The sequence below is a fragment of the Astyanax mexicanus genome, chromosome 1 (assembly GCF_023375975.1).
Source record: "Astyanax mexicanus isolate ESR-SI-001 chromosome 1, AstMex3_surface, whole genome shotgun sequence".
Taxonomy (NCBI): domain Eukaryota; kingdom Metazoa; phylum Chordata; class Actinopteri; order Characiformes; family Acestrorhamphidae; genus Astyanax; species Astyanax mexicanus.
In genome coordinates, this window is record NC_064408.1 from 54,535,798 (window position 1) to 54,557,236 (window position 21,439).

The following is a 21,439-nucleotide window of genomic DNA, read 5'->3' on the forward strand; positions in this document are numbered from 1 at the left end:
AAAATATTAGAAACTGCCTAATAACCACTTAAAAACCATTTGGAATACGTTAGGAATTGCCTAGCAACAAGTTAGCAACAGCTTAGCAACCACCTGGAATATGTTCGCAACTGTCTAGCAACCAATTAGCAAACACTAAGCAACGATGTGGACTACATTACCAACTGCCTAGCAACTACCTAGCAACCACTTAGCAACACTTTACTTTATAAGATAATTATAAGCTTTTCACCATGTTAGCCAAAACTTTTTGGACTTCAACATTTAGCCGAAAGTCAACAGCATAGCAACCACTCTTCACACGCTTTAGACAGAAATATCTTAGCAACCATTTTAACTATTCAACGTTATTAACATACTTTTCCAAGCCAACTTAAAGTTCGTTATCGAACTTTCCTTTTCTAGTTATTATTATTAAGTTGGCTTGGAAAAGCCAACTTCTTGTTCTTCGTAATCTTCTTATTATTATTATTATTATTATTATTCTTACGCCTTTTTTTCTGTACGCTACTCCTCCTAGAGCTTTCAACGTAGAATCACGAAACTTTCACGGATCGTAGGACCTATGCCAACTTAGCGTGCTTGTGCTTTTTGGAGCGATTTATCGTACGGTTTTCGTAAAAACTTCGTAAACGTACGCATTTTTTCCCCATAGGAATGAATGGGGCGAAATTTTAAACGTCCGTAACCGCCACAATTTTTGAGATACGAAGACCAAATTTGGCGAGCTTATAGATCTTACCGAGATCTTTAAATTAATAGCAGGTTGCGAAGCGATACGACGTACGGTTTTCGTACAATTTTCGTACGAAGTTTTCCCATAGAAATGAATGGGGGGCCCAGAGTTCCATCTCGCACACGAGCAGCTCTGCGCACGGAACCCCTTCTCTCCCCTGCTCCTCCAGTACTGTGAGTGTATGGAGGAGCTGCTGTATGGAGCAGCTATCAGTCAAAAGTTTGGACACCCCGGGCACCCCAGCCAGCGCTTTGCAACCACCTATTAACTGCTTAGCAACCACTCTCTCTTTCTCACTCTCTCTCTACTTCTCTCACTCTCTCTTTCTCACTCTCTCTCTACTTCTCTCACTCTCTCTTTCTCACTGTCTCTCTACTTTTCACTCTATCTTTTGCTCTCTACTTCTCTGTTTCTCACTCTCTCTTTTGCTCTCTACTTATCTACTTCTCGCTCTCTCTTTTGCTCTCTACTTCTCACTCTCTCTTTTGCTCTCTACTTCTCTATTTCTCACTCTCTCTTTCTCACTCTCTCTCTATGTCTCTATTTCTCACTCTTTTTTGCTCTCTACTTCTCTATTTCTCACTCTCTTTTGCTCTCTACTTCTCTATTTCTCACTCTTTCTTTCTCACTCTCTCTCTACGTCTCTATTTCTCACACTCTCTTTCTCACTCTCTCTACTTCTCTATTTCTCACTCTCTTTTGCTCTCTACTTCTCTATTTCTCACTCTCTCTACGTCTCTATTTCTCACTCTCTTTTGCTCTCTACTTCTCTATTTCTCACTCTCTTTTGCTCTCTACTTATTTCTTTCTCACGCTCTATGTCTCTATATCTTTTTCTCTCTACTTCTCTATTTCTCACTCTCTCTTTTGCTCTTTACATTTCTTTATTTCTCACTCTCTCTTTCTCACTCTCTCTACTTCTCTATTTCTCACTCTCTTTTGCTCTCTACTTCTCTATTTCTCACTCTCTTTCTCACTCTACTTCTAAATTTCTCACTCTCTTTCTCACTCTCTCTCTACGTCTCTATTTCTCACTCTCTCTTTTACTCTCTACTTCTCTATTTCTCACTCTTTCTTTCTCTCTTTCTCACTCTCTCTCTCTACGTCTCAATTTCTCTTTCTCGCTACTTTTCTATTTCTCTATTCTCTCTTACTCTTTCTTTATTTCTCGCTCTTCTCTCTACTTCTCTTTCACTCTACTTTTCTATGTCTTGCTTTCTCTTTCTTTTTATGTCTGGAATATGTTAGCAACTGCCTAGCAACCAGTTAGCAACACCTTAGCAACCACCTGGAAAATGTTAGCAACTGCCTAGCAACCACTTAGCAACCATGTGGAATACGTTAGCAACTGCCTAGCAACCAGTTAGCAACACCTTAGCAACCACCTGGAAAACGTTAACAACTGCCTAGCAACTGCTTAGCAACCACTTCAGAAATATTAGCAACTGCCTAGCAACCAGTTAGATACACCTTAGCAACCACCTGGAAAACATTAGCAAGTGCCTAGCAACCACTTAGCAACCATGTGGAATACGTTAGGAACTGCCTAGTAACCATTTAGCAACCACCTCGGATACCATAGCAACACCTTAGCAACCGCCTAGCAACCACCTAGCAACACCTTAGCAACCACCCAGGATAACATAGCAACACCTTAGCAACCACCTAGCAACACCTTAGCAACCACCCCGGATACCATAGCAACACCTTAGCAACCATCTAGCAACACCTTAGCAACCACCTAGCAACCACCTAGCAACACCTTAGCAACCACCTAGCAACACCTTAGCAACCAACCCAGATACCATAGCAACCGCCTAGCAACACCTTAGCAACCACCCTGGATACCATAGCAACACCTTAGCAACCGCCTAGCAACACGTTAGCAACCACCTAGCAACCACCCGGATACCATAGCAACACCTTAGCAACCACCTGGCAACACCTTAGCAACCGCCTAGCAACACCTTAGCAACCGCCTAGCAACACCTTAGCAACCACCCCAGATACCATAGCAACACCTTAGCAACCACCTAGCAACACCTTAGCAACCACCCCGGATACCATAGCAACACCTTAGCAACCACCTAGCAACATCTTAGCAACCACCCCGGATGCCATAACAACACCTTAGCAACCGCCTAGCAACCACCTAGCAACACCTTAGCAACCACCCAGGATACCATAACAACACCTTAGCAACCACCTAGCAACACCTTAGCAACCACCCCGGATACCATATCAACACCTTAGCAACCATCTAGCAACACCTTAGCAACCACCCCAGATACCATAGCAACACCCTAGCAACCACCTAGCAACACCTTAGCAACCACCCCAGATACCATAGCAACACCTTAGCAACCGCATAGCAACACCTTAGCAACCACCTAGCAACCACCTAGCAACACCTTAGCAACCACCCCGGATACCATAGCAACCGCCTAGCAACCGCCTAGCAACACCCTAGCAACCACCTAGCAACACCTTGGCAACACCCCGGATACCATAGCAACACCTTAGCAACCACCTAGCAACCACCTAGCAACACCTTACCAACCACCCTGGATACCATAGCAACACCTTAGCAACCACCTAGCAACACCTTAGCAACCAACCCGGATACCGTATCAACACCTTAGCAACCACTTGGAAACCATGTGGAATATGTTAGCAACTGCATAGCAACCAGTTAGCAACCACTTAGCAACCAACTGGAAAATATTAGAAACTGCCTAGCAACCACTTAACAACCATGTGGAATACATTAGCAATTGCCTAGCAACCAGTTAGCAACAGCTTAGCAACCACCTGGAATATGTAAGAATCTGCTTAGCAACCAATTAGCAAACACTAAGCAACGATGTGGAATACATTAGCAACTGCCTAGTAACTACCTAGCAACCACTTAGCAACACTTTAATTTATATAGGTATATATTAAGTAAAGTGTTTATATTACTTTATAAGACAATTATTAGCTTTTCACCATGTTAGCCAAAACTTTTTAGACTTTAACATTTAGCTGAAAGTCAACAGCAAAGCAACCACTCTTCACACGCTTTAGACAGAAATATCTTAGCAACCATTTTAACTTTTTCAACGTTATTAACGTACTTTTCCAAGCCAACTTAAAGTTCGTTATCGAACTTTCCTTTTCTAGTTATTATTATTATTCTTACGCCTTTTTTTCTGTACGCTACTCCTCCTAGAGCTTTCAACGTAGAATCACGAAACTTTCACGGATCGTAGGACCTATGCCAACTTAGCGTGCTTGTGCTTTTTGGAGCGATTTATCGTACGGTTTTCGTAAAAACTTCGTAAACGTACGCATTTTTTCCCCATAGGAATGAATGGGGCGAAATTTTAAACGTCCGTAACCGCCACAATTTTTGAGATACGAAGACCAAATTTGGCGAGCTTATAGATCTTACCGAGATCTTTAAATTAATAGCAGGTTGCGAAGCGATACGACGTACGGTTTTCGTACAATTTTCGTACGAAGTTTTCCCATAGAAATGAATGGGGGGCCCAGAGTTCCATCTCGCACACGAGCAGCTCTGCGCACGGAACCCCTTCTCTCCCCTGCTCCTCCAGTACTGTGAGTGTATGGAGGAGCTGCTGTATGGAGCAGCTATCAGTCAAAAGTTTGGACACCCCGGCACCCCAGCCAAGGCTTAGCAACCACCTAATAACTGCTTAGCAACCACTCTCTCTTTCTCACTCTCTCTTTCGCTCTCTACTTCTCTAATTCTCACTCTCTTTCCCACTCTCTCTCTATTTCTATATTTCTCACTCTTTCTTTTGCTCTCTACTTCTCTACTTCTCACTCTCTCTTTTGCTCTCTACTTCTCTATTTCTCACTCTCTTTTGCTCTCTACTCCTCTATTTCTCACTCTCTTTCTCACTCTCTCTCTACGTCTCTATTTCTCACTCTCTTTCTCACTCTCTCTCTACGTCTATTTCTCACTCTCTCTTTCTCACTCTCTCTACGTCTCTATTTCTCACTCTCTCTCTACTTCTCTATCTCACTCTCTCTTTCTCACTCTCTCTCTACTTCTCTAATTCTCACTCTATCTTTCCCACTCTCTCTCTACTTCTCTATTTCTCACTCTTTCTTTTGCTCTCTACTTCTCTACTTCTCACTCTCTCGTTTGCTCTCTACTTCTCTGTCTCACTCTCTCTTTTGCTCTCTACTTCTCACTCTCTCTTTTGCTCTCTACTTCTCTATTTCTCACTCTCTCTCTACGTCTCTATTTCTCACTCTCTCTCTACTTCTCTATTTCTCACTCTCTCTTTCTCACTCTTTTCTACGTCTCTATTTCTCACTCTCTCTACTTCTCTATTTCTCACTCTTTCTCACTCTCTCTCTACGTCTCTATTTCTCACTCTCTCTCTACGTCTCTATTTCTCACTCTCTCTCTCTACTTCTATATTTCTCACTCTCTCTACTTCTATATTTCTCACTCTCTTTTTCACTCTCTCTCTACGTCTCTATTTCTCTTTATTTCTCACTCTCTCTACTTCTATATTTCTCACTCTCTTTTTCACTCTCTCTCTACGTCTCTATTTCTCACTCTCTCTCTACTTCTCTATTTCTCACTCTCTTTCTCACTCTCTCTCTACGTCTCTATTTCTCACTCTCTCTACTTCTCTATTTCTCACTCTCTCTTTCTCACTCTCTCTCTACTTCTCTATTTCTCACTCTCTCTTTCTCACTCTCTCTACTTTTCTATGTCTCTTTCTTTCTACTTTTCTATTTCTCTATTTCTCTCTTACTCTCTCTTTATTTCTCGCTCTTCTCTCTACTTCTCTTTCACTCTACTTTTCTGTCTTGCTTTCTCTTTCTATCTATCTCTCTACTACATCCTTTTTCTTTCTCTACTTCTTTATTTCTCGATCTCTCTTTTTCCCTAATTCTCTTTCTCTCGCTCAATATTTCTCTCTACTTGTCACTCTTTTTCTCACATTCTCGGGTGTTCTTTCTCTACTTCTCACGCTGATTTTCTCTCTACTTCTCTATTTCAGGCTCTCCCTTTTTCTGTACTTCTACATTTAACACTCTTTCTTTTTATCTACTACTGCCTAGGAACCAGTTAGATACACCTTAGCAACCACCTGGAAAACATTAGCAACTGCCTAGCAACCACTTAGCAACCATGTGTAATACGTTAGCAACTGCCTAGCAACCAGATAGCAACACCTTAGCAACCACCTGGAAAACGTTAGCAACTGCCTAGCAACTGCTTAGCAACCACTTTAGAAATGGTAGCAACTGCCTAGCGACCAGTTAGATACACCTAGCAACACCTTAGCAACCACCCCAGATACCATAGCAACATCTTAGCAACCACCTAGCAACACCTTAGCAACCACCCTAGACACCATAGCAACACCTTAGCAACCGCCTAGCAACACCTTAGCAACCACCTTGCAACCACCTAGCAACACCTTAGCAACCACCCCGGATACCATAGCAACACCTTAGCAACCACCTAGCAACACCTTAGCAACCACCTAGCAACACCTTAGCAACCACCCTGGATACCATAGCAACACCTTAGCAACCACCTAGCAACACCCTAGCAACCACCTAGCAACCACCTAGCAACACCTTAGCAACCACCCTGGATACCATAGCAACACCTTAGCAACCACCTAGCAACACCTTAGCAACCACCTAGAAACACCTTAGCAACCACCCAGGATACCATAGCAACACCTTAGCAACCACCTAGCAACACCTTAGCAACCACCCTGGATACCATAGCAACACCTTAGCAACCACCTAGCAACACCTTAGCAACCACACCATAGCATCCACCCCGGATACCATAGCAACACTTAAGCAACCGCCTAGCAACCACCTAGCAACACCTTAGCAACCACCCCGGATACCATAGCAACACCTTAGCAACCACCTAGCAACACCTTAGCAACCACCTAGCAACTGCCTAGCAACCACCTAGCAACACCTTAGCAACCACCCAGGATAGCATAGCAACACCTTAGCAACCACCTAGCAACACCTTAGCAACCACCCCGGATACCATAGCAACACCTTAGCAACCACCTAGCAACACCTTAGCAACCACCCTGGATACCATAGCAACACCTTAGCAACCACCTAGCAAAACCTTAGCAACCACCTAGCAACACCCTAGCAACCACCTAGCAACACCTTAGCAACCACCTTGCAACCACCTAGCAACACCTTAGCAACCACCCCGGATACCATAGCAACACCTTAGCAACCACCTAGCAACACCTTAGCAACCACCTAGCAATACCTTAGCAACCACCCTGGATACCAAATCAACACCTTAGCAACCACCTAGCAACACCCTAGCAACCACCTAGCAACCACCTAGCAACACCTTAGCAACCACCCTGGATACCATAGCAACACCTTAGCAACCAACTAGCAACACCTTAGCAACCACCCCGGATACCATAGCAACCACCTAGCAACACCTTAGTAACCACCCTGGATACCATAGCAACCGCCTAGCAACACCCTAGCAACCACCTAGCAACACCTTAGCAACCACCCTGGATACCATAGCAACACATTAGCAACCACCTAGCAACACCTTAGCAACCAACCCGGATACCATAGCAACACCTTAGCAACCACCCCGGATCCCATAGCAACACCTTAGCAACCACCTAGCAACCCTCTAGCAACCACCTAGCAACATCTTAGCAACCACCCCAGATACCATAGCAACACCTTAGCAACCACCTAGCAACACCTTAGCAACCACCCCAGATACCATAGCAACCAGTTAGCAACCACCTGGAAAATATTAGAAACTGCCTAATAACCACTTAAAAACCATTTGGAATACGTTAATTGCCTAGCAACAAGTTAGCAACAGCTTAGCAACCACCTGGAATATGTTCGCAACTGCCTAGCAACCAATTAGCAAGCACTAAGCAACGATGTGGACTACATTAGCAACTGCCTAGCAACTACCTAGCAACCACTTAGCAACACTTTACTTTATAAGATAATTATAAGCTTTTCACCATGTTAGCCAAAACTTTTTGGACTTCAACATTTAGCCGAAAGTCAACAGCATAGCAACCACTCTTCACACGCTTTAGACAGAAATATCTTAGCAACCATTTTAACTATTCAACGTTATTTAACTATTTAACGTACTTTTCCAAGCCAACTTAAAGTTCGTTATCGAACTTTCCTTTTCTAGTTATTACTTTTCTCGGTTTAACGCGATGTGGACTGAAGACCGTTAGGGCTAGAAGAACCAACCTTGGCTTAAATGACTCGACCACCAAAAATTACATTTATTGGCCTGATGGTGGCACTATATCAAAGCATTATATGCTTTGAGCTTCTGAATTTGTAACTGTGTGGTGTTTGTCTTTTGGCCTAGATCATGTCATTGCAAACATCTTTTAAATCAAGGGTTTAAGGTTGAACAATACATTGTATCATCGTCATCACAATATGCACACATGCAATAGTCACAAGTAAGGCAAACTAAAGTAAGGCAGTATTTTTTGTCTTGTTGCCTGCTGCCAAGCTGCCATTGTAAAATAAAAGACCAGATAAAGCATAATTTTTTTAATGCAAATTACAGGTGAAGTAGTACAAGAAGTTAAGAACATTAGGGTCTAGCTAAACTGTTTACAAGATAATAAACTGTGTAATATAAGCGGACATCCCGGCTTTCCAGTTCAGGTTTAGTGTACAGCTTTCTTTGTACACTGGGCCATTTTGCATGAATTCTAAATCACACATTCTTGTTGAAAATGACCATAGGTATTTATTAATTAACATAACTTAATGCATATTTCATTCAGAAACCCTGAACCTACCTTTTATTATTTAAATAACCATACACAAAGTTACATATCTCCACAATCAAACCATATTCTCAGAATAAATCAGAATAATTGTGCAGGTATTTCTCTCACAAACATACAATTACAATATCTCACAAATGCATAATTTCAAATGTAACTATACAGTATTATTAGTCTAAAGAAAATGTCTGGACAAATCATTGGTCAGAGTGTGTTGTTGCCCGGCCCACAGAAAATGGGTGGGCTGGGCAGTGTTGTCCTGACCTGAAGAGTACTGAAAATGAGGACTGAGCTCAATGGCCAGTGCAGAGCGCACCAGTCCAACACCCCCTACATGCTCCGGAGCAGGGTGGTACACTCTACCACTGACTGGATGCATGAACAAAGATTCTGGCCTGAATAGAACTGTCAGTTTATCCCCACCTCCACAGTATGAAAGACGCTCCTCACATCCTGCTTTAGATAACAGGTGAGTGTAGACGATTGGCTGATCGTCACAGCGCAGAAAGTTCCTCTCACGTCCACACAATGACAAAAAGGGGAAGTGCTGCTGGTAGCGACCACTCTGATTGACTTTCAATTGTTTAAAGAAGAAAACAAGAAACTTTGGATCTGATGAAATAAAGAAATATGAAAATATAAATTAATTAATAATCAACAGGCCACAATTATTCAATTTTGCACTGCGTTTCTTAATTTTGTAACTTGTTTATTCTGTTCAAATGCAGAGTTTTGGGATTTACCCCTCCTACTGTACAAACAAATCATCAGAAACATCACCAAGGTCATGTCAATGCAAACGTCTTTTAAATCAAGGGTTTAATATAGGGCTGAACAATACATTGCAGCATCATCATCACAATATGCACAAATGCAAAAGTCAAGTAAGGCAAAAGTTAGGCAGTGTTTTTCTGTGTGTGGTAGATAAAAGGGTTCATACCTTTAAAACAAGTGACAAAGTTCTTCACTTTGGTATCATCCAGGAACAGCTGGGTAAGAGACATAAATGTCTAGTCATGTTTTGCATAGGAAGAATGCTATATTATAATTTGTTTTGCACTGCTTCTAAAGTAGTAAAACCTACAGAAAGGAAAATACCACACTATTGTAACCGCTGTTTGTATGTCTAATCTAGGATCATGACAATAAGCAGAATTCAACTGCCATGTTAAGTACTAAGGAACGTAATATGCTTTTTATTGGCTTTGGCATGTTTGTAATATTTGGCCTTTTCCAATCTGTCTTGTTATGTTCTGTTGATTTACCAGTCTTTAATTAACCTTTATTTAACATTAAATATGTAGAGGGAGGCATTAGTATGACATTATATTATTGTACAACAATTAATTGAGCAATTGTGACACACAGCATGCCTATTCGCAGCATATCATAAATAGCATCCATACTGCATGTGCACTACATAACCGTGTGCTTCATTAAAAAAACAACCTGGGTGTAAATATTATTGTGTAACATAAAAATAAGCCAACAATTTTAAAACCTTTTTAGACATTCTTAAATTAATCAAAAAGAGCTCTAAAAAAACAAATGTTCCTTTATTGTGTTCCAAAGATTTTAAATAGTATAATAATATCCTCAGGCATTTCAGTATGGCAGATAAAATGTGTTTAAAAGTGTGCCAAGAGCTGGCAAAATAAATGTTTAATAATTATGTACAAAAAGGTTGGTCAATCAGTACTTTTCAATATTCTTTACCTGTAACCATCAAAAATCTACTGTATTCCTGTTAAGATAATTGCTTTAAAAAAATAATTTATTTATTTATTTAAACAGCTAATGTTAGTCTTGTTAATAATGTATTAGTTGGCATTTTTATTTTTTCTTATCACCATTTAGACATTAGTTAAAAATGAATTGTGACCCCAGTTTGACCTCAGTTTTATTTAAAATGCTTGAGTTGAGTGTGTAAATGAGCTCATTATTCCTAGTGTAGGAGAGGAGTGGGCTGGTTACCTGACCCTGGTGGTCTATGTAGTAGAAGTACTCGCGGGAGCGCGCCTCCGGACTCTGCCCTTGCGTGTACGAGACCTGACCTCTAGAGAAAACGGCGGGCACGCGCACAGCCGACCACAGGCCCCCGGCGCTCCTTGTCCCCCAGCGGAGCAGCGCAGCCGCCGCCATCAGCCCTGAAGCGCAGCGCGGATCCCGCCGATAGACCAGCACAGAAGCCTGCAGCAGTGTTTACAAACGAGCCGTGCTCACCGTTCATCTACCGGGTGGATTTGAGGGCTCTGAATAAATAGTTCCACTCTCAACAAGCTCAATATATCGCCCCACTGAAGCCTACGTTAGGTAGATAACCTACACGCCTGGAATTTCACCCCTAACTGAAAATAACCTGCTTTATTTAGCAGGATTTGTGTAGTCAGTCAGCTGCCACAGGAGCAGTGTTACAGTGAGCAGTGTGTGTCCACTTTCTCAACACTAGATGGAGCTGTGTGTCTTTTAACAATGATCTGAACTGACCCCTCAGATTACGGACTAAATGAAGAGATTATAATGATATGCATTCAAAACATTGCATTACATTACATAATTGCTGCTGCATTCTGGACCATCTGAAGTGGTTGAAGAGGTCCATATTAGCACTGCATTGCAGTAGTCGAGGCGTGAGATGATTACTGCTGGTAACTGTACCAAGAGTTGGGTGGCCTGTTGTGATAGAAACATTTAAATCTGTCTGATCTTGTACCAAGTGGCAGGACCGAGCAACTGACGCAACATGGTATGGATTTGTCCCTCCCCCAAAAATGATATCGTTTCGCTCAGATCAGCTGTACTATTAATGAGGACACAGACCGGACCAATCACGGAGCCGGTCCAGGTATTAAATCCAGTCTTTCAGTAGAAACAGCCAATCAGCTTGCTGGTTTTGCGCTGTGAGATTTAGCAGCAGGATCGAGACGCAGCAGCTTCCGCTGATTTTAAACCAGACATGGGTATAAGGAGATTTTTCTAAAAAAAAAAAAAAAAGGTAACGGTAGGCTAACCACGTAAACTGTGATATGTTTCTGATAGCTGGTTAAAAATACATGTCTCTGTATCAACACACAGATCAAAACCCACTGTGATTAATAAACTGCAGCTGTGTTAGTGAATTAGCTTAACTTTGGAATTAGCTAGATGGGGAGTCAGGGTTAAAGAAAAAAATGTATATATGTAATGTTCAGCTTGCCCTGTACCTGGTCAGCTAATCACTATTTCATTTTCAAACTTTATTAATTAAGTATAACAGGACTTACTGTGAGCTATAATGAACGAAAATTCATTTAGCTAGAAGCCAGATGTAGTGGATAGCCAGAATTTAGTACAGTACTTTATGTTTGTAGTTTAAAGCAGTTTCTTAACCCTGATCAATGCCCCAAAATTGTTCCAGCTGATCAGATAATAAACAGTATTTTACTGAGTTTACCTGTTAAAATCCTTTAGCCCACTATGGAGCCTAAATTAATCATGTATATCCAGTAGGGTATTAGACACATCACACCATCACTAACTTTATTAAATGCCTTTAAAGCAGAGGAAGCTCTAGAATATGCAGAACAGTGTTAATATGCAGTAGAATATGTAAGAACAGGGTTGAGAAACACTTCTGTAACGTCTTCTGTTAATTTTTAGTTCAGAGTAAGACCACATGTCCTGACGTTTATAAAAATCTCTATGAAGCGTAAAGTTACATTCTTTTACATAAAAGGACACCATCTTAAGAAGAGCTCCCAGAAGAAAAAAAAGCGCAGGACCCAAGTGGAGAAAATGTAAATATACAACAGAATTGACATTACAATACATAATTTATATTAATAATAATAATAATAAAAATAATAATAACTAAATCTGTTATATTCTTTTAAATATTAGGTGATAACTGATCATTTTTGTCATATGTATATAATTCAGACATTGCATGCATAATTTTTTCTAACAACAGTAACTGTAACGTGGAGTAACATGTTTGGGTTGTAAAATCACCTTTACTTGGATGTTAACTAATAATAAACAAAATACAGAAAAAAATTATTATTTGTGATTAAAAGTAATTTCCACAAATGTTGTTCAGGAAACTATAGGGTAGGCTTGGGTTCATATTGGCAAATGTGTCCCCCCAATATCAAGCCCGCGCCTACGCCCTTGGGTCCCAGTACCCAGCCCAGGGGAACCCCAGTGGATAGTAAGTGCGCTGACGAAACCTGTCTTAGCCATGACACCTTGATTGAGCGCCCAGTGAGGTATGATAGCGCATTGTTGATGTTTGAGAGTATAGATAGGAGAACATTTTGAAGGCGGCTGAGAGGTCCAGCAGCAGAGGTCATTCTGGGAGAGGAAACTAGAGACCTGATTGAAGGCTGTTCTTTCTATAGTTTTAGAAATAAAGGGTAGTAGTGAGACCGGTCTGTAGTTAAAAACCTGGGCAGGGTTGAGAGAAGGCATTTTAAGCAGTGATGTCACTTGGACTTGTTTGGGAATACAGCAGTCAGGAATACACCAGGAGTGTTTGTGCATTGATTGTGTGTGTGATAGCCAGTGTGATTGCTGGTGCAATAGATTGTAATAGGTAATGATAGAACGGCTACATGTTAGGAGAGGCAGTGCCCTCGTTCAAATTGAGAGGAGTGGATGAGGAGAAGGTGGGGCAACTGGTGTATTTGCCCCACAAAAGCATGTAAAAGGAATCACCCCCTCCACAGTCAACACTTTTAAAAAATTTAAAAAAGGGGTCAGACTGATACAGCTTTGTTGTGTTAAATTATAGCTGGGTGATACGGCCCTAAAAATAAGATCACAATATTTCAGTGTAATAATAATAATAATAATGTAAATTTAAAAAATCCATAATATACACTTAAATTTCACAATGCAATGTGGTGGTGTTGTGTCAGACACAAAGATTTTGTTCGGTCCCTATCAGTTCGGTATATAGCAGATGCTACAAAGTGTTTATAAGTGTACCATTCCGAACATTCCGAATAACAGCTTTTGTCTCTCAGCCTACCCACAATAAGGGAAACTGTGAGAACGTGAATTACACTCCACCCACTGTAGGGGGAGCCTAGGAGCAAATATACCAATTCTATGATAATACTGCTTCAAAGACCAAAAACATTGTCTCCCCCTACTGATATCCTGCTGACAAAACTGTGCTGAATTACACTGTACAGCTCACTGTCAAGGGTATTAGATTGATACTAAAGTCATCCAAACTATGATGATTTGTTTTTAGTAAACAAAAAAGTGTTAAACAAAATGTTTTCTAGAATATATTACATTTTAAATTCTTTAATGTAGCTCATCTTGCTTAGATGACCGCTTTACACATCTTGGTATTTTCTCAGTCAGTTTTGCGAGGTCTGGAATGGCGTTCAGTTAACAGCTGTGCTGAACTCAAGAGTTAAGTAGTTGAAATTCTTGCCCTCTTTTAATGTGTTTGAGAACATCATTTGTGTTGTGAAGAGGCAGAAGTTGTTTACAGTAAATCGAGCTATTTGAGTAATGTAATCCATATTATAGCAAAATGACAACAAAATACTTTAAGAAATTAAGGTCCGTCAACCTTCTAAAGTGCATTTTATGATGAAACTGGCTCTCATCAGGACTGCCACAGGAAAGAAAGACCAGAAGTTACCTCTGTTGCACAGGATGAGATTACCAGAGCTACCAGCCTCTGAAACAGCAGGTTTACAGCACCCCAGAGCCACCTACATTCTTCACATGCTGGTCATACAGATTATAAAACCCTATGTTGGATGGGGATATACCATATCACTGCATAAATAATAATATAATAATTTTACTATAATAATAATAATATAATCATTAATGTTTGCAGGTAATGCATGCAGAATATTATACTTTAGTAATGCGGTTGTTAAATGCATTAATTATGACAATGATGTTGCATTTATATTTTGTTACCTTATTATTATAAAAAAGAGAAATACTTTAAAATGTTGTGATATTATTTTAGGGACATATAGTCCAACCCTAATGCTGGCAACTAATCAGTTACCCAGTTTTTTTACCAGCACTGTGTGTCTTACTGTTCGACCTGCTTACGCTTGGTCAAGCTGGTTGTTTAGCTTGATTATTTTTAGATCATCAAACTCATTTTAGGACCATACCCTGCTGGTCAAGGCTTAAGCTGGTCAGTCAGTTTACATCATGAGCCCTGCTGTTTTTTTTTCTTACACACTGTATTTTATTATATTTTACAGTGGAGTATATTTATCTTATCTTATTAGACCCCCTGTGTGTGTCAGTGTGTGAACTCTGTTCTAATGGACGGAGCTGGGAATAAACATGCTCAGAGACGATCTGACATTTTCCGTCATGAACTGAAATTCCACCGAAAACACTGAGAGGCGGGCTTCGGTGGCGTTGCGCCGCTGCCATGGCAACGTCCCCCTCTCTGCCTGCTCGCAGCCGAGCGCAAAATGACGTCAGGGTTGTCGGTGGTGACGGCGACGCGGAGAGACAGCGCGTGCTCCAGATCCGTACTGCGGCGCCCGAGCCCCTACCACCATGACTGGCGCGCTGAGGATTACTCCGACTGGATTTTAAGAGGCAGAGAGAAGAGAGGCCATGGCGGAGAGGTAATGTGGCGCTCCCGGCTCTGCGGGCACTGCGGTATCTGTGCGGGGGCGGGCGGGATGTGCGGGGGGCGCAGTTATTTTAGAACGCTGTTCTGGCGGACAGGTCGGGGATGGCTGGACTAGCGGGCGCGGGACTGCGCGCGCGTTCACGACGGCTTTCCGTCGTCCGCTACAGCTTTTCGCATCAGCAGCATCATCAGCAGCAGCATCATCCTCCACGGAGCTGCTTCAGCCAGCTACAAGTTATCGTGCCCGCGGGAATCCGGCTAGCGCTCGGCGTCTCGCGCGCGCGGACGTTCGGTTTCGTTGTCGTTGTGGGTGTCGGTTTTTTCCTCCCCCGTTCTGCGTGCGAGCCTCCACACCCACAGCACCCGCAGATCTGCTGCTCACGGAGAGACCCATTCACCGAAGATCATTCTGTTAATTTCATCATGCTCTGCCCCACACAGACCTCTAGCCGAGCGTTTTCCACAGCATCACCCTCTATCCCTCCCTCCCTCACGCGCAGCGACCTAATGTCATTACCGAGAGGCAGACACCTGCGGCACGCGCTGCACAGAGCGCTGATGCTGATCCTCTCGACGCTTTGCTCATATAGACGGGAGTCGCCTCAGTCGGCGCGGCCGGGCTTTCCTTCCATTTGAATTATTGATGGTGAAATGTTGGGGTGCTCACTCAGCCGAGCGCCGATCGGAAGTGTCGTTTTTATTGAGCGCATGCGGGCAAAGATCAGCGTGTTTAGCAAACAGCGCGCGTTGCCCCACGGGCGAGACGTCTCGTAGTGGTCACTTAGGGCTACCTCCCACATCTGGACTCGAGTCACCCAGCTGCCTGATTCCTGCTGTAAGAGGAAGGGTGTTTCTCTGGTGTGTGTGTGTGTGAGAGAGAGAGAGAGAGAGAGAGAGAGAGAGAGAGAGAGAGAAGCTTAAAGGGCTCTTATAGCACGCCATTACACATAACTACACAATTGTCTAAGGCAGCATTCAATTTTTCTCTTTTAGGCTGTGGCTGTGCAATAAATCATCATTAGGATAGTTAAACAAAAGCGTTTCCATCATGAATACAACACAACGAAATAGCTTAACACACAGCAAACACAAACTGCATTACATGCATGCAGTAGCAGAGGTCTGGAGGCAGAGCGAGGTAGAGGTCAACAGTGAACACACACCAAACTGCTACTGGGAAAGATAAATGCATCCAAGCCTAGTGTCAAAAACAGCCTTCAAGGAGTTTAACTCATTTAGTTTTTATCTTAGTTTATTGTGTTTACATAAGTATCATGATATCCAACAGCAATATCACACAACACATTTTGTATCCATATTGTACAGCTTTAATGCCTTCTGCTAACTGTTTACTACCACTAACAGCTGCAACCAGGCCACAATTTAAGCCCTTTGGCTCATTCACTGCATCTTAATCATGTGCTGTAGCGAGCTAAAGTGGCTACAGCTAAAGCTGATAGTGAGCGGAGCTTTGGGTGTGTACAAGGATCAAAGAGGCTACATGGCTGGATGTGCCACATGTGTTCTGTCTTACAACACCACAATGCCTCCAGCTTTCCTCAAATGAGCTTTAAAAGGAGTGTGCATTTTAACAAGCCTGTTCACGAGCTGGGTTAAAATACCCATTCTGCACATTCTAGGGCCTTATCTTACAACTGTCACATTGCTTTCAGTCATCATGGGGGGGGCACGGGCAATAGGCTGTGTTCAGCTACTGTGTGAGCTGTGTGATGGATGGCTGCAGCAGTCAAAGCAACTCCATGTCCGGACAGACCAGAGGAATACGTTATAGCTGTCATTCAATCTGGCCATCCAATCCGGAAAAGATTAAAGCAGGCTGTAACATTGATCTCTGTTGTTAAAGTGACTTGTTAACCCCAGTGAAAATCGAGGCCCCTCTGGACCTCAGGGAAGAGGTCCTTGTTTCTAAATCAGGTCAAGTCCCTCATCAGCCTTGCCTTCTATTAATTCCATAAATAGGCAAATTGCATTCTCATACCACTCATAGGTGTGGGCAATGTGACAATGCCTATCTGAAGTTTAATAAGATCAAAGATAAAGCTAACCAACAACAGTAGTGCCACATTTAAAAATGCTATCAAAATATGTTTATTTGCACATACTCTGCATCATTTTCTTAAATCACAGAGCTCTTCTAGAGTCTACACATGAAAAATAAGCGCAGTTATATGTCGTACCTACAGAATTTTACTTCTGTACTGTTTTAATCTCTCTAGTAAAGCACCGTTTTAAAGCATGTATACAACTTACTTTTAGAGCTAATCAGGCTAAACTTTAGTCTTCCCATGATGGATTTAGTTGTAAATCAGTGCAATTTCCTTCTATATGCATTCATTAAAATTACGTCATGAATGTGTTTTTCAAACCATACATTAATCAGAAACATCCTAAAAGTATAAAGTAAAGGATAATTCTCAGAAGAAAAACTAACCACATAAATGTTGGAAATGAATCTTTTGCACAACATAAGTTGGAATGAACTAATTACACTTGTGTCAGTTTTAGCAACTGTTACAACTAACACCACCATCTGTTACCCCATAGGCAGAGTTAATATTAAGTTGTAATATTGGGATGCTGCTGTTAGATGTTGGAGTCAATTTAGAATAGTTTTATTTTTCTATGTAAATCATGACCAATTATTATATTGACACAACATTACAATTTACGCAATTTACTGCTGCCCGTGTAGGCCCTTACTGAGTTCCCAGTAAGACAGAGCTGCCTAGTGCTTGGAGGATGAACATGGCAGCCACAATTTATACTGGACTGTGTGGATGCCATGTCTGAATCAGTTTTACTCTGCAAAGAAGAGAGTGACACCTACAGTCCAATTGCAATCCCCTGAGACTTCCTGTCACGGATGGCAAATGGCTGCTCAGGTTTGGCCCAGGCTGGACTGCACAACTCTGCTTGTTAGGCAGTGTTTCTTTTTACTGCTGCTTGCCTGAGGAGCATTCTCCAGTGTTGTTTAATCTAATCTATTTATGCTGGCTCTGTTTTTTATCATCAATCTCTATAAAGAGTAATTGTGACATTTTATTGTACTTTTAAACAGCTTTCTTGAAAAAAACATAAAGTAAAACCTAATTCAGTGAATAAAGGTTTGAAGGCAGCGACTGCATAACACAGATTCTTACAAACATTTACATTTTAGGACATTTAAGTCTTTGGAAGAGAATGTCTTGCCAAAAGCTGTTTACATGATTCAAAAATACTCATGCAAGCTACTTATCCCGTTTCCAAGTCCAGCTGTTTTGGGTAACATTTTCCCCACATTATATATTAGAAAAAACCTCATACATATTTTATACAGTATATTCATCTCTCTGTAATCTGTACTCTTCTGGCATGTTAGTACTGTGTGCATTCTGCACCTAAAGGCTCTCTGAGACTCTTCAGTGATCAGTAAATTACTAAAAATATTTACCATAATTCTCCCCTCTCAGTGAAAACCGTAACCATATCCGTAACTCTAATCATGCCACCCCTTTAAGGACAAAGTCCTGCCAATCAGCAAAATTTGCCAATCGTGCAGAGAGCAGAGGAGGTTTAGTGTGCTATGAGAGATGTACAGGCAGGTGCTGTAGACCTACAAGTCGATTTTTTTTTTTGCATTATTAGGTCAAATTGAGTGGTTTGTACATCAGTGATATCAGTGATTTAAAATGTAATTTTTCAAATGGTAATCCGACGTTTGGTTTCCAGTATTTTGGTCTCTCCCTATTCACACAGACGAAAGGATGGAATAAATGCCCGCATAGATGGCCGCCTAGTAAACTGACTTGCCTATGAGTGCGTTGACATTATTAGTCCTGGTTCATTGAAAATGTGTAAAAACTAATTTTATTTAGTGTTTATGATTTTAGTTTTTTAATGTGCTACAACTGATTCATTTTATTTCATTTCATCTGACCAGGGAAATGTTGTGTACTGAAAGTATGAGGATATTATGCATTATCATTTTCTACCATTTCAATCTGTTCAAGTTGGTGGAATGTACTGAGCTTAAGCTAATCTATTTACTCCATTCTATTTAAACAGAAGCTTGCAAAATAGCTCATCTATCTGTGTCTATTTCTCTCTGTTAGCCGTCTGTTCATTTGTTTGTCCCTCCGTTCATTAATTTGCTTGTTCAGCCTGTTGTGCCAGGATTCTGTGTGTGTATTCCCTTGCCAAAAGCTAAACTAACACTACACTAATCTAACATACTTTAGTTTAGATGCCTTAAATGCATTTATTGCATGGAGTTGTTATTTGTTGTTTGATGTTGATTATGTGTTTTTGGATCTTTAGAACACCAATATTTTGCTTTAGAATGAAACAATTTGTTATTGCACTGTAAACCTGTAGAAAAAAACAGAAGCAAAGAACAGCTATGCATGACATAGCTTTGATTTTATCACTGTTACAGGAACATTTAAATTATTTTTTGTAATTATTCACAAGTCTTACCAGATAGCGTTGCTATGTTTTTGTATCATCTCAGGGTATATTCAGCACAGTGAGCATTTCACTTGATGAAGAGATTATAGTACGGTTTGCTACAGAAGGCATTTAGCCTAGCATGGATTTGGAATTGACAATTTGTTTTTATGTTTTAAAAGAGGAGACATCATATTTCATTATCACCTTTATGTACCAAGCTTTTATTATTCAAGTTTGCCAGGGAAATACAGTTTTCATTCAATGGCAGTTTAAAATACTAAAAATACTCGTAAAAATAACCATGATACAGAGCAAAGACTGAGAGTTGTAAGACTGTCAAGTGAAGAAAGCAACTATAATCTCAACAGGACTAGGACCATATAGATGAACTGGCTAGTACCTAAATGACAAAATGCCTAAATATTTTTAGACCCTCTTTTGAATATAAGCATTCAGCTACTTTAAGTTGCACCAATTAGTGACACAGATGTACACACACTGCTTGTCTGAGCTGTAGAGCAGTAGAACAGTTTTCTCTGGAATGATATTGCACCTTTTTACTTTTAGAATTATTATAAACTTTTAGAGTTGAACAGTTGAGGATGAGGTGGTGATCATCAATACATCCTGACAACAATAAAGCCTGGCCGATCAAAAACCTTAGCGCAACGCACCAAGATCTAGTAGAAAGCCTTTCTTAGACAATAAAGACAGTTTCTCCAACAAAAGCAGGATGAACTCTTTAAATAATCTTGATTTTTATGTAACATGTCAGTGTTGCAACCAGATTGCGAGGCTGGTTGCAACACAGGTTGAAAAATAATAAAACAAGTTGCTGAGTTTTAGTCAGGCTGTTAGGTAACTAGCTTGTTAATCATGCTCGATTAGCATCTGGCAAAAAAAGGATCTGTGTTGTATAGGGATCAACTATTTTTAAAGATTATCTTCAATACATTTAAAAGGGATTTATATTCTGAAAAATATTTTATAATGAAACCGCCGAGAGCTTTTAAATTCTTTTAGTGAGAAAAAGAACCCTTTAAGCATCCAAATGCACTGGATGAAGGATTAATAAACTCAATAACATATGCTAATTGCTTTTAAATTTTACTTGAAATTACCTTAATCATTGTTTATTATGATTAAATTGTTATATGACTGTCAGTAAATTAGCTTTAGATAGCCATTAGAAGTCCATCAGAAATTATTGATGTATTACCACTAAACCAAACTCTGGAAAAATTTGTACTTTATTAGTAAAAAGTGTTTAAACTTACTTTATCTGAAAACTAAATCTCTCAAATCTATAAATGTAACTACTATTTGATTTTTTTTAAACCCTGTGCTGACTCTCAATTACAGTCGGCTGCTCTAAGCAGCTAATAGATGGCTGTAGATCTTTAAAAAAAATCTTTAAAAATCAATACAAATTTTATTTGGCCATGGGCGCTCAGTCTTTACGTTTAACTCTATAAATATTTTATACACAACTAGTCAATGGTTCCAGACACTCTGCAATTGTTGCTTCTCACTATGTTACAGTTTAACTATTCTGTGTAAGAATCCAGTGTTATTAGATTTACCTGTTCAGTCTGTATTGTAGTCAGAAGACTGCATTCTTCCTTTTTTCTATAAACAAGATTTGATAGCTTTAGAATGAAGTAACATATATGAAAATATAATCCTCTAATGTTTTTATTTTAGAAAAACGGCTTTGTCATGTATATAGTAATACACAGATATGTTAAAATAGATAACATATGTACGACAAATCAAGATAATTCTGTAATGATTATAACTGCAGAC

The 21,439-nt window shown here is 40.5% G+C and overlaps 2 protein-coding genes across 2 annotated transcripts in view; one reads left to right on the forward strand and one right to left on the reverse strand.

Moving 5' to 3' along the window:
- Positions 1–8,311: 8,311 nt before the first annotated feature.
- Positions 8,312–10,995, reverse strand: c1h8orf82 (chromosome 1 C8orf82 homolog). Its single transcript, XM_007255638.4, has 3 exons — positions 10,543–10,995; positions 9,509–9,557; positions 8,312–9,180 (listed from the first exon to the last, which is right to left on the reverse strand). Exons 1-3 carry the CDS (start codon positions 10,708–10,710, stop codon positions 8,744–8,746), a joined length of 654 nt encoding a protein of 217 aa, XP_007255700.1. The 5' UTR covers positions 10,711–10,995; the 3' UTR covers positions 8,312–8,743.
- A 4,041-nt stretch (positions 10,996–15,036) lies between these two features.
- Positions 15,037–21,439, forward strand: part of arhgap39 (Rho GTPase activating protein 39) — a 50,061-nt gene continuing 43,658 nt past the window's right edge. The window contains exon 1 of the mRNA XM_022665643.2: positions 15,037–15,176. Coding sequence (XP_022521364.2) covers positions 15,166–15,176 — 11 coding nt within the window. The 5' untranslated portion in view covers positions 15,037–15,165. The remainder of the gene's footprint in view (positions 15,177–21,439) is intronic.